The sequence below is a fragment of the Protomyctophum bolini genome, assembly GCF_963924005.1.
Source record: "Protomyctophum bolini genome assembly, chromosome: 12".
NCBI classification, from domain to species: domain Eukaryota; kingdom Metazoa; phylum Chordata; class Actinopteri; order Myctophiformes; family Myctophidae; genus Protomyctophum; species Protomyctophum bolini.
Window position 1 is genome coordinate 38,633,478 of NC_137873.1, and position 18,401 is coordinate 38,651,878.

The 18,401-nt window shown below is 41.8% G+C and overlaps 1 protein-coding gene across 1 annotated transcript; it reads right to left on the reverse strand.

Annotated features, from left to right (window-relative positions):
• Nucleotides 1-389: 389 nt before the first annotated feature.
• Nucleotides 390-13,521, reverse strand: ifi30a (IFI30 lysosomal thiol reductase a). The gene is made up of 7 exons (XM_080778225.1): nt 13,248-13,521; nt 12,161-12,358; nt 9,760-9,834; nt 8,277-8,363; nt 6,539-6,691; nt 3,463-3,531; nt 390-698 (listed from the first exon to the last, which is right to left on the reverse strand). Exons 1-7 carry the CDS (start codon nt 13,380-13,382, stop codon nt 624-626), a joined length of 792 nt encoding a protein of 263 aa, XP_080634351.1. The 5' UTR covers nt 13,383-13,521; the 3' UTR covers nt 390-623.
• Between the last annotated feature and the right edge of the window lie 4,880 nt (nt 13,522-18,401).

Consider the following 18,401-nt stretch of genomic DNA (forward strand, 5'->3'; position numbering starts at 1 on the left):
ACAAAATATTTTTAGATGGGGGTCGGCGGGCCAATTAAATACATTTTTGGGAGTCCTTGACATGAAATTGTTTGAGAATGACTGACATGGAAACATAGATTTTTCAAGAAAAATGTCCAGTTAGAAGGCATTTGTAGAATTGTTCTCAGGTCTAAATGGGTTATGCAAGTGTCGAGTACTATAGACGAATAACAGTTTAAGTCCACACTAATTTATCCATAATGTATAAATGATGGATAAGGGGTCAGGACAACGAGGCCTTTTTGTGGAGACAACAGCGCCCCTACTGGTACGGTAGTCATACTGGTGCTCATGAACCAACACATACATAGGCACGGACATTGCTGTTCCTTGGAGTGGTTGCACCACTCAAAAAAACCACACAGATCCAGAATACATTTCTTTAATGTCACCTCAATTCTTAAAGTTACACAGTGAAAATTCATCCCTTTATTAAAAAAGTGCTATTTAAAAAATAGAGAGCTTTAACCCTTATTCAGTTCTATACTAATAAAACAATTAAGTGCCATTCATGAATGTTTTAAAAACCTGATATTAATGTTCCCTTTTGTAATCATTTACCAGTGAATTAACAAAAAGGCATGTTGCCAGGTTGGTCCTTTTCACTCCTTGGGGCAGTAGCTTCTGAACCGTCTCGTCTTCTTAGATGCTCCACAGGCTTCAGGCGCGGTGGGTCCCTAGTGGAGAGACAGTCTTAGTTTTAGTCGACGAAACAAGACTGTTTAGCGCTGACTCTTTAGCGTTGACCCTTTTTTCACAGACGAAAACTAAATGGAAACTAAATGAAAACTAAGCTGTGATGACTTAAAACTAAGACTCAATATATTGACAATTTCATCAACAAATGAAAACTACAGTATGACTAAAATGTTTGGAAGGGACTAGTGGACAAGAGATCCGGTATAAGTAAAAGACAATCATTTTACACTTGGTTGCATGCTGAAAATAGCAGATATGCAAGCTCACAACGCGTCACAGTGTAGATCCTTAAAATCTGTCATTACGACGGCATCAAGGCCCGCCAACATACATTTTAGTCAACTGTAGCTTTAGTCGACTAAAACTAGACTAACACTAAAACATTCCAGATGACTAAAATATGACTCAAATTAAATGAAGTTTCAGTCCAAAGACTATGACTAAACTAAAATAGAAATTTGCTGCCAAAAACAACACTGGTGCTTTTATTTATTTATTAAATAGTTCAAATAGCCGATCTACAAGCTCACAACGTGCCGATGTAGATCGGCTAGTCGAACAAATTGTAATGTTTTTCAAAATACCGTAGTCAAAATAGAAGGCAAAGAAGTTTAGGGATAAGGGGTTTAGCACGGACAAAAATAGGGCCCAGAGTGTATGATGAAGGTCAAGGCCAGACGGAGATTCATTGAAATCTTGCATTTTTGTCACATAACCCACAATTCCCGTCACTCTGACATGAAGTCGCAATTCCCCGTCACACACCCCAGGCAAGCCCCCAGGTCATTGTGACATCACGTGACACCAGCCCCCAGGCGTCTCACTGGTTGAAATGAGTTTTAAAATATTAGCGACAAGTTCCTCTCTCAGTGCGACACTACTACGAGTTCATTTTAAAAGCAAGCAATCTTGGCCATCGTGACCAGATGCCCAGTTCACGGTGACATCAAGGACTATAACATAGCTCAAACCAGTGCTGGTTGTCTCGTTAATTAAGAGCCCGCTGCAGCGGTGTCCGATCCCAACTTAACCCGGGATGCAGAAACTTCTAACCCAACGATATCTGCTTTGTAAAGCCAGATATCACTGAGGACATTTGGGGAATTGTAAGGCCAAATATCCTGTCTCGTCCGGAAAAGGCAATGGAGTCTCTCGTGAGGAGCGTAAGCAAATGCTGCTACTGTATATACGCTCCCTAAACCTCTTCGGATTCTTCTTATATATGGTTCACGACTAGATGCGTGCCAGGCGTGTGTAATCCATATACGAGGTTTCTACACTAGTCTGATGTCCGTCTCCATACATGGAGCTACAGTATACTGTAGGTTGTCGTGCTAGGAGGTGAAATAACGAAGGCTTTCACCTATGAGACAACCTATAGAGCGCCACAGGCCCGCCCCCTTTCAGAAAAACGAGTGGCCCAGGAAATGAAACCCCAATGCATTCTTCCATCGGCACTTCTAATATAAATTTATTTAAAGACGGTTACGCCGCGGACAAAGCCAACTCGGATCGTGACGAATCATGACAATGAACACAATGTTTTGGGCCGATCAAATAATTTATAAGACGAAAAACAAAACAAATAGTGTTGTCTCCTGACTTTCTTTTCTTCTTTCTAATGATTTGATCGGCCCAAAACATTGTGTTCATTGTCATGATTCGTCACGATCCGAGTTGGCTTTGTCCGCGGCGTAACCGTCTTTAAATAAATTATATTAGAAGTGCCGATGGAAGAATGCATGGCGTTTTCATTTCCTGGGCCACTCGTTTTTCTGAAAGGGGGCGGGACTGTGGCGCTCTATAGCTAGAGCTGATGACCCCCCCCCCATGCCAAAGCGCCAGCTCTCGCCCAGCAGTCTGCCGTCGACCAGGCGGAGGCGTGCACGCCACCTCGCCCTTTAGAGCGAGAGGTCGCTTCTCGACCCCAAGCGTCTTATTGGTTGAACCCTGTGAAATTATGTTGGTTGTGCGCGTGTGTGTGTGTGTATACTGTATATCTACGTGTATATTTTAAATATACACTCAGATGCATCTATCATTCTGCTGTATATATCGTTGCTGTCAGGAGGAAACCTCATAACTCCATTTTTGAGGGTTTTTTTCTTCATAAATCGATGCTACTGAACTGAACACCCTTTACGTCTGTGTGTTGTTATGAACATATTGAACCAATGGAAAGTATCAAAAAGCGCTTCTGAAAGAACCTCTTTGACTCCATTTGATCCTCAAACTGTCAGTAGAAACACTTAACTCCACTGCTCTGTCAGTAGAAACACTTAACTCCACTGCTCTGTGGGGGCACTGACTGCAGCGCCCTCAGAGCCACGCGGAAGATAAACAAAAGTTTCTGTGTGTGTGTGTGTGTGTGTGTGTGTGTGTGTGTGTGTGTGTGTGTGTGATAATCAAACTTGGAGATCCATTGTCAGTGGAGTCAAGAGGTTTTTGCTGAACTATCTTGACAGAGAAAACCACCTAACTCCACTTGAGCTGTATTTGGGTAAAGTGGTGATAATATAATGACACGTGCAAGTATCTGATAATATACAAAGTCACTATACCAACTTTGATCCTCATCAAACTGTAGTATTGCTTTGTTTTAAAAAAATATATAAGGTTTTCTTCAATTTCTGAAAAATGTGTTTTTCCCATTTCCTGAAAAATGAAGATTTTGGAGTTAAGAGGTTTCCTCCCGAACAGCAGAGATATATAATAATAATAATATTATCATTGGAACTGTACCTTGTACATGCTGCAGACCAGAGGGTAGAGATAGGACATGGCTTTATTCTCCAGCTCATCCGTGTGCTCCTGCAAAATAAAATAAAAATCACACCCATGCGAACTGAGTGGTGCAACTCCCCTCTCTCTCTTCCACGCCCCCCCCCCTCTCTCTCTCTCTCTCTCTCATTAGCAGGCAACAGTACAGCACTATCACTTTCTCTGTTTGGCACAACAGCGCCCCTACTGGCATTAATAGTCATACTCATAGATACATAGGTGAACGTCACATACATTAGGTGAACAACACGGACATTGCTGTTCCTTGGAGTGGTTACATCACTCAAAAATAAGAAAATAATACCCCCTAAAACCTACACTGCACAGGAACAAGTATACATGTAGCGTAAAGACCCACATTTTAAACCCTTTCGTACGAAATGATACGTAGCTTACGGAGTTAGTTCAGTCAGATAATACTCGAGGGCTTATAATAATGCCGTGCTCGAGGGCGCATACATACAGTACATATATTCGAGGGGTTAATATGCTGCATTACTATGTGGGTGTATTCCCACTGATGTGTTTCAGCTGACCAATTGGGCGGGGTATTTAAGCTCACCTAGACCAAAGATGGTCTATTTTTGAAGATGGGCGAACTTCATTGGAGCCACTAGAGGCGCAATGGACTACAAATGGTCCCCAAAGTAGGCCTGGTTTGCTCCATGGTTTGCTCCGACCCCCGACCCCCCCCCCCCCCCCCCCCCCCCCCCCCCTCCCATTTCCCAAATCAGCCCCCATCAACCAAGAGTCTAGGACAGTTAGGGAAAATTATATTATTAAGCATTTTGCATTATAATATTCACATATTGTCATCTTAAATATGGGGTCAGAGAGCCCCCTATGTGTTGTCTGTCAAATTGCAGATGGTCAGAGAGAGGCTTCCGGACTCCTCTCAAATCTCTCAAGAGTTTGTTGGGATTGCTGGGATTAAAATAAAATAAAAAGGTCGATAACAAAGTAGATTTTCTCCTGATTTGTCTCGCTAAAATAATGTGTGCCTTGTGGTGATTGGGTCCAGTATTTAGTTCAGTGACCATGGAGTTAACCCATTTAGGCTATACGGCCGATTCTAAAAAACGCCTTCTAAAGCCTGACCTAAGTTTTCTGAAAAACTTCAAATATGTATATAGCAGCATCCGTACGGGCGACGCCATGATGTTGCTCACATGGTGCTCCATGGAAGGAAAGAAACACGCGCAGTTGCAGACCAAGGCAGCGGAACGAGGAAGTGTTGGCTGCATAAAGCCCACTGCGCATGTTTCTTTCCTTCCATGGAGCACCATGTGAACAAACATGGCGTCGCCCGTACGGTCTTGGCGTCTCGTCCTCTTTAGACAGTCCTTGGCCTAGAGACTGCATGCTTCTTCCTGCCTTCACTACTGCTTATGGTTCCTGGTTGTTGTTGTTATGTGATGTTTGCTCCCACTGCCACCGGTGGGCTGTTTCTGCTCCCCATGGGGGCTTGTTATTGTATATCTATCTCCCTGCTCTAAGTGCTCTTAATGTTTAATGTTTAATGATGGTGTGTTAATGAAGGGAGAAAAATGTAGCGGAGCCGAACACCAAGATGAAAACATTATATGCACACTTGTATTCTCATCCTATAATAAATATTAGTTAAATCTATTCGTGAGTTATCTGACTGAACTGTGTATTTGTGGGGGAAAAAAAAAACTCAAATGTGTGTAATATAACACAGTGTAATATAACACGCACTCACTTGAGGACCATATTTTTGTTTTGCAACCAAAGGAGTCCAACAATGGCAAAGCCTGGGGAAATAATTAACTTTCCTTGTATGAAACAACGTGCTCTAGTATGAATAAAGATTGACCGGAGTCATGAAGCTTGCCTCGTGCATCATATGAACCTTTGAACGTTAACTGTGTCTTTTTAGTGCTTTTTATCCCTAAAGAAGGCATCTTTTGTCAAAACGTCGGTCGGTAGGTTTTTTGCAGCACATTTTTATTTTAGTCATAGTCTTTTGAATGGTTGACATTTAAGTTTTAGTCAACTGGAATGTTTTTGTGTTAGTCTAGTTTTCGTCGACTAATAAATCTACAGTTGATTTATTCGACTAAAATTGATTTTACACTTGCTGAAAATAGCCGATCTACAAGCTCACAGCGCGTCGTGCTGAATATAGCCTTTACCATAGGAGTATCCTTTTTAATTTAATTTTTCCAAGAAGAACACAGCCAGCAGCATATGAAGTAAAACATTATAGTGGCTATAGGCTATTATGGGAAATGTACACCAACTCGTTTATCTCAGAAAATGATGTCGTCTTTTTGAGTTTTGACGATATAACCAACTGTAACTAGGGCCGTCGCCTTCTCCTTTTGCATCTGCTTTTCTTCCACCATAGTAACATGCTGCATTCATGGTCTGGACAGGGCAGTTTTTTTTTTAAATTATATTATTTTATCCCACGATTTTGTAACCCATTTTTCACCCCTGTGTCAATCATCTACTGTGATCCTGGGCTCTACACACCCTCCGCCAACCTGGGGAGAGCAACGGACTGTTGGCAGTTGTTTTACAGACGGGTAAAAGGGGGGCAGGGGCCTGATGTCTATGTGTGTGCACGTCCCTGGCACTAAGCATTATGGTTACGTACCAGTGTGGTTTTCGTCGACTAAAACTAGAAGAACATTTTTCGTCGACTACCTTTTTCCACTGGCGAAAACTAAATGGAAACTACATGAAAACTAAGCTATGATGACTAAAACTAAGACTAAATATACTGAGGATTTCGTCTACAAATAAAAACTAGACTAAAATGTTAGGAAGGGACTATAGTGGACAAGAGATCCAGTGTAATAGTCATTACGACGGCATCAAGGCCCACCAAGTCGACTAAATCAACTGTAGTCGACTAAAATCGCATGACATTTAGTCGACCAAAACTAGATTAACAATAAAACATTCCAGGTGACTAAAATGTGACTATAGTCTTTTGAATAGTTTTTATTTAGTTTTAGACTAAAACTAAAATCTAAATTTGCTGCCAAAAACGACACCGTTTACGCACCCCGTTGATGGTGATCCAGGGCACATATGTGTGGGGAGGCTTCAGGCTCTGGGTCTTCAGTGCGTTCTGGTGCATCAGCTGGTTGCCCAGGTCTCCCTTCACACAGCTCATCACACTGTCCCATGACAGGGCCGGGGAATAGAGCGCCACACACTGGAGAAGGGGAAAGAAAGCTTAAAGGTGTAGGGAAACGGAAATGGTGATCAATTAATGTTGACGTTTCAGACGGTTTCAACGTGAAACACCGGTCTGAAGTTTCTGAAGCAATCAGAGCGTCGCATCCCTTCAGGCGATGGGACGGTAGCTATGCTATACGCAACAGCCAGCAGCGTGGTGTGTTTGTGTTTACAAATCAGATGGTTGGCCAGCTGTACCAGTTTACTGTTATGTGGCTTATTTCTACCCTATAATGTTTTCAGATACATATTTTAGCGTGGTGATTAAGTTGAAACCGAGTAATACACTGTCTGGATGTTATCTTGAAATGGGAATAAAAACGGAGGATTTCTGTAATCAGTAGCAGCTGTGCTGCACGGATGCGCCGATATTAAACGGGTCATTTTTATTGGCTTTTATCGATGTGTATCTCTACACGTCATCACGCAGCACATTTTAGTTTTAATAAATAAATAAAACAATCGTTTTTATGGACTTTTGATATAAAAACACACAGAAATGAGAATTTTGCCATTTTTTTGGCATCCATTGTTAGGTATGCCCATATGATGACCACGGATATGGTCTAAAAGTGTTAAAAACGTCGTTTTCATTTCACTACGCCTTTAAGCCATTTTGACCCGAGATCAGATTCTAAAAATGTCGTCTACATCCTGACGGTTTTCTGAAAAAGCTATGTTTCTGTGTCAGTCGTTCTTCGATTTTTCAAAAATAGCAGACCTACAAGCTCGTAGCGCGCCACTCGGTGGCGCGCTACGAGCTTGTAGATCTGCCATTTTCAATAGCTAAAGCATAACATAATGCCAACACCAAAAGGGGTTCCCGGCCCAAAATGGGTTAAGTCGGGGTGCAATGGCCATTTGGAACATTATATTTTGTAGTTTTACTCTGAAACGTTAAGCTGTGTGTTTTTGAACCGATCAGACAAGAAATGAATCTTTCTTGCCCTGATGAAAACATGTTGGCAGTTGCCCGTTTAATTTAATAAAGGCAATCCTCCTCATTTTAACCTCGAGTCATCACCATCGTTCATTTTGTATTCATGCCTTGATCCCGTTTGATCCATGTGAGCACCTTTTTAATCATCAGCACCCGTTTGTATCTCCGTCGAGCACCCGTTAGTTTAGTCTTTTTTCCCCATTAAATTCTCTTTATTGTTAGGCATTTAATGTTTGTGTTATGGACAAGATGACGTACATTTTCCCTTCGTTGTTCAATGACGTTTCTTTTTAAACATTGAACTAAAAACAAACATTAAACCTACATATAGGAGGGGCTATAGCCCCCCTCAAAAAATACACAAAGATGGAAATGTCCCCATTGTTTTGGCATAGATTGTTAGGTATGCCCATATGATGACCACGGATATGACAAATGCCTTCTAAATCCTGACAGTTTTCTTGAAAAATCCATGTTTCTAACTATCTATGTCAGCCGTCACCCCCAAATATAGATATGCAATTGGCCGCCGACCCCCATCTGAAAATATGTCGTTCCATACACACAAACAGAGACACACACACACACACACACACACACACACACACACACACACACTTACAGGCTGGGCGGCTTTGATGACGTCAGCAGCACTTTCCATACAGTTGATGACCTGGAAGGCAGAGTCTGACATGTGCAATATGCACGTCTGAACGGGAGAAAAGGTTTGAAAAACATCACGTATTAAAGTAGCTATAAGCAATACAATGTCAACATTTTAATGACCTTTTTTTGTTTGGTATTCAGACAATGGATAAAACGCAAAACACATTTTTGGAACAAAATGCCTCAAATCATGAACGCATCGTGCAATTTACGTGAAATGTTTCACAAACTTTCCTACAAGGCTGAGGAATATATCCCCCCCCTTTTCACATTGGCCACCAACAGGTGGATTTTTGCAATAATTAATCATTTGTATCGCACTTTTCATTCACAGGGAATCTCAGAGTGCTATATGGTTAAAACATATAATCAATCATAGGTTAAAATAGGGTTATCAAAAAGAAAAAGAAAGTGCAAAAACGACAACAATTTAACACAAGAACGCCTTCCGAAACAGGAACGTTTTCAGGCCGGTTTTAAAAGAGTCAATAGTCAATAGAACAAAATGCCTCAAATCATCCAATTGCCATCCATGGTGTGGCACCGTTTTCACATTGGCTTATTATAGCGCCACCAAGAGGCCACAACCTGACCTGCCCTGGTGGAGACTCGTGCCCAGAGGGGACACTTTATCTAGTTACCTGCGCAAGCAGAGCGCGCAAGTAAGGTGGTTCATCCGGAGCTTTGATTCGTACATACCGATTTCGAGAGTGACGTAATGAAGAAACGCATCAATGTCGGGTGGATTAAAAGGTAATGCCTCCATGTATACATGCATGTAATCTGAAACGTACCTTTATTACGTCACCATCGAAAGCCAGTTACAGTATATCCCGTCATATCACATATCTTCATCAGTATATATATACCACGGCATACGCATAAACAACCCAAGTGACCACAATATACTACTTTTCAACTTACAAACGTTACCCGCTAGCTAACCAATATTGAAACATATCGTAAATTACGCACCATTGACGACCAGTTATAACCCAACTTAGTATTTAATTCCAATGTTTTACAGAGAGGCGGAGATTTCAAAGGTCTGTAGCAGCAAGGAGAGCGCGCAAGTATTGTGGTCGTGTTGGGACGTACCTCACGCGCATCGTGAGCTTGGGTGGTATATATATATATACACTGGACCTCGATACCAACCAAGCATACGTACATAAACAAAGCCAGTCGACCACAGTATAGTACTTTCAACTTACATACGTTACCTGTTACCCAACCAATATTGAAACGTATCGTAATTACGTCACCATTGACAGCCAGTCGACAGTACTCTGCTTGCGCTTGTGTGCAACGTGCAAGTAGGCACTCGACAGAGTGCAGTTCTAGTTAACATATGTATTTGCAAAAAGGGTGAAGTGTCCCTTAAAGACCATTTTCATTTGGTGAAAAATCATGGTGAGCGCCTGAGGAAAAAGCCTTACCTCGAGCATGTTGCCCAGACACTCTTCCGGGCCGTGCTGGCAGGTATAAACGTACTTCTGTCCTTCAGATGTTTCCTGGAGGATCACGGCAACAAATAAGACAAAGAAAGAACATTAAAACATTAAATATAGCGAGTTTGTGCTAGCCAGGAGTAGTTGGACAAACCTTAGTTTGTTTGTAACTAGAGCGTCGGGCACTGGCCTACTCGGAACGATGCAAGTTGGAAAGGCATGCCCCACCCAGTAATTATGTCTGTGTCCCTTTTATGCCCATTATATGGAGTTCTTTGTCAGGCATGCCCAAATATGGAGCCTATGCAGATGTCAGAACATCATTGTGATGTCAGGGGTGATCAGGTGTGATCAATCGGCTAATTAGGGCCCAGTCCAGAGCCTGGGCAGAGCCTGGGCAGAGCCTGGGCAGAGCCTGGGCAGAGCCTGGGCAGAGCCTGGGCAAATAAAGTCGCCCAAGTACAGTGTGTTGCCCTTTTGGGCAACCACACTAAAAAAAAAAAAACACCCCAGTACTTCAAAAACATTTCTTTCAAAGTGCAAGAGTGCACGTGCAACATAAGCAGATTGTTCTGTGCTTAGTGGGAATGATCAGCTGATAGTCCTGAAGACATAACTAATGATTAAGCTAGTCATAATTACATTTGCCAATCATATCTCAGGGAAAGAGATGTAGAACAATAAAAGATCATGTGGGCAACTGAACGTTCACCTCCAGGTGCATTTGTTTTATTGGCATTTAGTTTTCTACTTCTTGATTTTCACCAGTGAGACCCGTTGTGTATTGCGTCTCCTCACTCGAATGCATTATTTATTGTGACATGTTTTGATGTTGCAAAACAGATAATTTCGTCCTCCGTTTAAAAAGAAATCCCTGCCCATACGACAAAGATGTCCACACACAAACGCAGAAACTCATTGAACACAAGAGAAAATCACTGCAGTAGCAGGTTTCAATTGTAGGCTATTTGCTTCACATATGAGGTGCCAAATACATTAGGCCCTATCATATTTTTGAATGCAGGAAATGAATGAGTACCGCATTTTAAAAGCCTCCTAAATTGTGAGTGGAAGTGGAACATGTGCGTCTCTCCATATAATTAAAAAATATGTTTCCGATTCATACACCCAATAGACACTTTATCATTGCTCTGGCAAGTGCTGCACAGAAAATAATAGCAGAGTCAGACCTACAGAAGTGACACGTCAGCAACTGTCACAAATAATGTATAGATCTTGTAGGCTATGAAGGACATATTCGGGAACAGCGTTCACGCGCACACAGTGACAACGGAATGCAGTAATGCACGCAGTCAAGGGTGCGCCCTTTATTACCTAAACGGGTGCCGTGCGCACTGTGCGCGACTGGACATGGCCCACTGTATACTTTCTTCTCACCAACCAACTATTTGATGCGATTGCATTCACCCCCCCCCCCCTCTCTCTCTCTCCCCCCCTCCATCATAACCATGATCATGAAACGGAGAGGCAAAATACGGCATACGTGTCTACAATCTATCATTTGACAAAACATTATTTTTAACGTCGTATTGCTCTGAAACAATTATGGCCGTCACGTTTCATCGCAATAAACCCCCGTCGTAAGGGGGATGTCACAATGCGTCAGGAAATGCGTGATTCTCACATCCATGATGCGCCGTGCGCTGGCGTAAGCAGTCAAGACTAACTTTATACGCACGGGAATATAGTTTCACTTGGCTAAGCGGTATGCACACGCCACGCCACACATTATCCACAGTTTCCCCGTAGGTCCGCAATTAAGTTAATTAACCCGGCTATTATTCAAGCTTCGCTCTCTCTGCACCGATACAATTCATCCGGTGACTCACCAGATGTGATTATTTATATTGGATTGCTCGCTCATGGTGACGTGGTGCAGTCGATGCAACAATGATAAATGACTTATTAAACGCAGTGATATTAAAACATGAACAATCGGATAGATTATCCGTGTGGTTTCCAGGGCGCAAGCTTTCAACTCAAATCTTTGCTTCTGGTGGTTATAATTTAGCTATTGAAAAATAGCAGATCGACAAGCTCATAGCGCGCCACCGTGTGGCGCGCTATGAGCTTGTCGATCTGCTAGCTTGTAGGTCTGCTATTTTCTTTTTTTTTTCGTTAAAATGTGGCACAAACATCTGAATATATATTTCAGAGTGAACATTTTTTAACTAAAATATTTGCTTCTGGGGGGGGGGGGGGGTCCGTGGAACTGCATATTTTGAGATGGGGGGGTCCGTGGCCCAATAGAGAAAATTCTGGGGGTCCTTGACATGAAAAGGGTTGAACACCACTGACATAAAAACATTCAGAAAAATGTTAGGATTTAGAAGCCTAATCGACCTCAGTCCAAAACGGGTCGGCTTACCTTTGCATTGCCGTAGGGCACCAGGGTGACATTGAGGATGTCACCGAGCATGACCCAGGTAGGATAGAGCATCTGAGTGAGGAAGTGTCTGCAGCCGCCGCACAGCGACTCGTAGTAAAGCTCCAACTGGACCGCCGGTGCCGCGCGGTCCCTACCGCGGGACCTGGTGACGTTGGTCTCGAGGCACTGCTTCAACACCTACACACACACACACACACACACACACACACACACATGTATTATCATGTAGACGTGTGAACTGTGAAGTTATATCTTCATCTCCCTCACGTGACTCTGCACTTTGGGGAGGTAATGTCTATGGAGCGTCGCAGTCCCACCCCCTTTCAGAGCGACGAGTGGCCCAGGAAATGAATCCCAATGCATTTTTCCCCATAGGCTTTTCTCAAAGTATTTATTTAAAGACGGTTCCCACCTGTTCTGTACCTGAACCAACGCCATTTCCCCCCTCGTCCACTTCCAGTTTACATCGAGTGTAATACAGGCTTTCGCCGGATGCGCCACTCATTGAGGCATTTCCGACAGAATCCGACACAGACGGCATTAAAACCCATAATCTATTGAAATACGGGCTAATATACAGTGCACTAAGGTTCCTAGTGTCAAGATAACATCCGCGGCTAGAGGCTCAGAACTTGATATGATTTGTTTTGTAGATGTACAGAGACATACGGGCTTTCCGCGCGGATGTCCAGTGACTTATAGAGGGTAGAGCACAAGACTAGCATAGATGCGATAGGAAAGTAAAAGTCAGACATAATAGGCTAAATACATCGATGAGCCAGTACTGTGGTGGGTGTTATACATAACACGACTATATATACTGTAATTATTTCCATAATAATAAACAATTTAACAAACTCACAGTATCACACGATGAACTATAGACCTAGAATGCCTGTGATCATTTCATTATACTTCGTGTAACAACAAGAGCCGTTCTAGGGCTAACGATGAACAAACTGTACTAATAGCAAACATGTTTCAGGATGAACTAGCCCCTCTTGGCACCCCCCAAATGTCAGAAACGTCGTTACGGGGTTCCCAGAGGGGCTAAGGATGAACTTACCCCACATTCGATAGCAGATTCCAGAGATGAGCACCACTGTGCCGGGGAGTGAGAGCAAGACGAGGCGGTAGTGCAGTGAGCACTATCCGAATAAAATGACCAAAGAGTCACAATGAACAACACGAGAACCTTCATCTCTAGCTCGACCGACTCGACTATAGTAAAAATAAACAGGTGAAAACACACACACAAAACACACGCTCGCCAAATCTACTACCGATCAGCAAGGAGGATAACTTCTTATATAGTTCGGTTCGAACAGAATCCATGGGACTTGCCTTTTAGAAGAGGTTTGCCGGTGTTTTGATTGGCTCAGGCTGTCGGGTCATGTGGTGACAACAACAGCGTCACCTGACCTAGCACAGTGGGTTTTCAACCAGTGGTCCGGGGACCACCCTATGGGACCACCAGTGCACGGTCCTCTTGAGAGGTTCCAGGTCACAGCTGAATGATGTTGGTGTGGTAACCAAATTATGGACCCTTAGTAGTAGATATTTAACTCTTGAGAGCATAAAATGAAACCCCATTTGGTTTCATTTTACGCTCTCAAGAGTAAAATTATTTATCTATCTATCTATCTATCTATCTATCTATCTGTCTGTCTGTCTGTCTGTCTGTCTGTCTGTCTGTCTGTCTGTCTGTCTGTCTGTCTGTCTCTCTCTCTCTCTCTCTCTCTCTCTCTCTCTATTAGTACCAGTGCAACACTGAATAGAAAACAAATGGGCTGAATTGTTAGGTTTCTCTCTCTCTCTACCCGGTTGGCGGCTGGCGCCCCAGACTGTGTCTTCTGTGAGGAGGAGGCCCAACAGCCCACGGTAAGGGGCTGGTGGAGCCTGCGTAACCATTGCGCCTCAAGAATCCGCCGCTCCTGAATGAAGTGCCTGGTGCTGGGTGCAATATTGTTTGGGGCACAAACTATTTAAGTAAATAAATCTGGGGCAAAACGTTTGATATGATATACTGTAGGTCTGTTCAGAATGAAACGTGGACAGTGGTTCAGAATGGTCACTTGGACAGTGATGCATGGGGACAGTGATAGTCATAACGTGTCAACGTGATACCAACACCTTCCTCAGTCATGAGATGTGCACACAGTGACACACACCACATCAGAGTCATCCATGCCTCTCACAAGTTATGAAAGATTAACATTATGACTCTCGTGTCACATGATGCCTGACTCCGCTGACAAGGTGATTAAAAAAAAGAACACCAGACCTCATTTTATACATCTTTTATTGTCTTTTAAATCATTGCATCAACCTAAAGAAATAAGAACCGTACAGATGTAAGAGTACCTGTCTGGGTACAAACACAACTCCAAAGCAAGCTGTACAAAAGCGAGAGGGAGAGGGAGAGAGAGAGAGAGAGAGAGAGAGAGAGAAAGAGAGAAAGAAAGAAACAGGAGAGAGAAATGCATCTGAATTACGACAGACAAGAAAGGGGAGAGGGAGAACACGAGGGATAGAGAACAAAGTAATCATCATACATACATAGATTGTGCACACCACGGCCAGCAGGCCTCCGCTGGCCGTGACGACAGTGCTCCCTCTGAGTTCAATTGCACTTTGGTGTAGAGAGTAGCTTTATCTGACTGTCCTGTTCGTTTTCCCATTCACCGGTTTGAAAAACTATAAGAGAAGACCTACACATCACACCATACAATAGGACAACATACATCACAATGGATGTACGTGTGTCTGTGTTGTTTGTTTTAGACTGTGATATTCTGAGCAAATACTTGGACAATAAGCAGAAACAGTTTGGGTCGTCAAGGAATGAAGCCAATGATCTTACCACCGGTTTGCTCAATGTTTGTCACTGTGGATAATAGCGTGATTTATAGCCTACTTTGTTGTACGACAGTGTCGGCACACCAAAAATAGCAGATCTACAAAAACTAACGACGCGTCGTGTTTGCAATGTGCTGTGAGCTTGTAGATCAGCTATTTTCAGAATGGCCATCGTTTACAACTAATTCTGGGTCAGGCCGGATAGGGTGTGAGCTCAATACCTTGTCATACGTCCATATATAGCGCTCCATTAAAATAGCAGATGTTCAACTGAAGGGGGTGAAAATCTGAGACATGGAATTAAAGTATACAAAAAGTACATATTATCAAATGTAAATGATGTTAACTTGCCATGTAAGTATAGAGACATGTCCCACGGACACTAGTACGTGCTGGTATGTCCAAAAAGCTGCTCAGTCTATCCCAGTCAATACCGTCTCCAAAGCAGAATTGGGTGAGTTTATGAATATGCACTACTGCTATACACCACGTGAGAAATAGTACGACAGTCACATCAAATCAAGCAAGCAAGCAACCTTTCAGGATGAAGGCTGGGGTGATTGAAGAGACTATAGTCAATTGCTGCAAGAGGGAAATGAAAGTGTTTATTTTGGAGTGCCGCTTTTTTATGTTTATGAGTTAAGTTATATTTTCAAAGCTGAGCCCCCCCCCCACTGCCATTAAACTATAAAGGGCAGTTTCACAGAGGAAGCTGCACCTGCTTTTCTTTATTGAAAGTGTCGTCTGAATCTGACTCTATATGAGTTCGCATGATTTGATTTACTGAGTAAGCAAGAGTGTGTCTATAGAATCTGGGAAGATTTTCGGTTTTCGAACAAACTATAATGTTTAGCTTTCTCTGATATGGTTTGTTGTTTTGTTTAAAAAGAAATTAAAAGAAGAATGCCTCTTCTTTAAAGAACCACCATTCTTCTGTGCGTTAGAATCTGATCTCAGGTCAGAATGGGTTGAACTGTCCCAACGCTATACACAGGCCTTTTCACTGAGCATATGGTTTAAAGCCCCACCCCATCAAAATGGGTTCAGATCTGATGGGTTCAGATTAGGTCTCCTAAACTTGTGCCCTGGACGGGGGTATCCGGACGTAACTACAAATCCCATGATGCAATGCAACCTCTACTTCAAGGGGATTCTGAAGGTATAATGAAACTATTGTGGCCGGAGTCCTGATTCTTTTCTTTTTAAGACCACACCTTACTTACTGTATATGTACTGTATCAATGGCAAGCGGAAAACTTAACATAAAAGTCTGCCATGATGCATTCAAATTAGGGGTGTAACGATAAGGTAACTGTACCGAAATATCGATATTTAAACAGCAAATATCATGTCGTTTGACTTTGTATCGTATTGTTTTGCAATGTAAATAATCAATTTATTCAATACTAAGTACTATTTGAATTTAGCAATTTTAAGAAGAAAAAAGAAACACAATGTCCATCTATTTGCCAGAGAATCACTGTGTTTACTTATTTATATCCATAATAATACATCTTTTCCTTAAAAAGGGAACATATTTAATGTATTTGCTAAATAGTTATTGTATCGATTTCAAATAATGTAATTGTATCGTATCGCCATAATGAACCAATATCGTCCATGTATCATAACGTCAACCATGTATCGCGATACAACATAATGCTGTGATTTAACTAAGCATTATGTTATACTTTAGCTATTTTTGAAAAATCGTAAAAAATGCGGCACAAATCTTTGAATATAATATTCTTTCAGAGCGAACGTTTTTCTTATTTCGACGTCAGGCCTAAATGGGTTAAAATGTACCCCTAATTCAAATGCATCCCTTAAGGGATTCAGTCTGGCAAAATGCAAGACTTATAAGGTACATTACAGAATATAGAAACTGAATGGATAAACATCTACACGAGGTGGATCAATTCTACCTTCCACATACAGTATACAGTCTAAAGAACATCTGGTTGGATGTATTGGTTCTGATAACAACTGCTATGCTGTCATATTATCGAGGGAGCACTGTCTTGATGAGTAAAAAAAAAGAAACAAAAAACTGAAAAGAGAACAAGCAGTCATAACATTTTCAAGTTTAAAATGACAGAAGAAAACAAAACGAAAAAAGAAATATAAATCAAATCAATCTATCACAGCCACTTTAAGGGACAAGAGATTGATTTTCAAATGCATACTTTGCTATTTGGTTAATTACATATCGTAAACATCTGTATTTTTTCTGTATGGAGGAAAAAATTCAAGCTAGCTTATTTTTTTCTTTATAGGTTCTGTAAGGTTATCATCAACAGATATAAACAAAACAAAAACATTTGGACAGACAAATCTATCGGCTTTTTAAAAAAGCCAAAAAGGAAAAAAAAAAGAAAGGAAATAAAAGAATACTCAGGCACCATAAATGAACACGTCCTAATGCCATCATTGTTCCATGTGTACAGAGGAGTGCTTCTGAACCACGACATACACATTGCATTTAAGGTTTTTGTTCCAGATTATTGTACTATAGTTTTACCATCTGCCTATAGGATTGGCTTGGTTTGTCTAAATGTATTGCTCCAGAATAAATGCCCCTCTTGAAAACAGTCACCATAGAAATACACCAGAGTATAAGGGATGCAATGTTAAAAATGGCTTAGGCCTACTGTATGTTGTGGGCACAATGTAAAGTCTTGACCTTTATACTCTAGTTGTGTGCTGGTGTCGTGCACCTAAAATAGCAGATATACACAAGGTCACACAACATGGAACACGACGCAGTACACGATGCAGTGTGAGCTTGTAGATCTGCTAGTTAAGGTGTCGCGACATGATGTGCAATCAAGTATAAATGTGGCATAATAGCATTAGCGTCCGCTCGATGGTACATCTCTATGGTTTAAAACCTATATATCGTGTTCGTTCCACCCACAAGTGGAGACATTGCCGGCAAAACGTTCAAATTGCCTTGTCACAAAACACAAACCTAATAATCATTCAGCTGAAACTTTTTTTTAAATGATAAGATTCTCACGTTAAAGAGAAAGAAAGCAAACAAACTGCCCTCAAATGTCTGTAATAAAATGCAAAGCAGCCAAGACCGCATTAAAAAATAAAACTGTTTGTTTTACAAATAGACTCCGCTCTGTAAATATTAACATATATAGATGAGCTCGGCCTCATCCTCTGAATGCTCTCATGCTCATTGCTTTCTATTAACATATAGATCAACTGGATCCGTTTTGTTGCTGATCAGGATTGAAGCTCGTGGCTGATTAATATAAATGCCTGCGCTTCAAAAAAAAGAAAGAAAAAAAAAGAGAACTGCTCGACCTGTTGAATATGAAAGCAGCTGCGGAGCAAGTCGACAGATCAC

What these genes read in the sequence shown, in the direction of transcription:
- ifi30a (XM_080778225.1), bottom strand. Translation starts at nt 13,382, where the DNA reads ATGAAGGTTCTCGTGTTGTTCATTGTGACTCTTTGGTCATTTTATTCG. An exon ending in GTCTGGGCAACATGCTCGAG is followed by an intron (nt 8,364 to 9,759) that starts GTAAGGCTTTTT and finishes TCTCCCGTTCAG; the next exon opens with ACGTGCATATTGCACATGTC. An exon ending in CCTGGATCACCATCAACGGG is followed by an intron (nt 3,532 to 6,538) that starts GTGCGTAAACGG and finishes TTTATTTTGCAG; the next exon opens with GAGCACACGGATGAGCTGGA.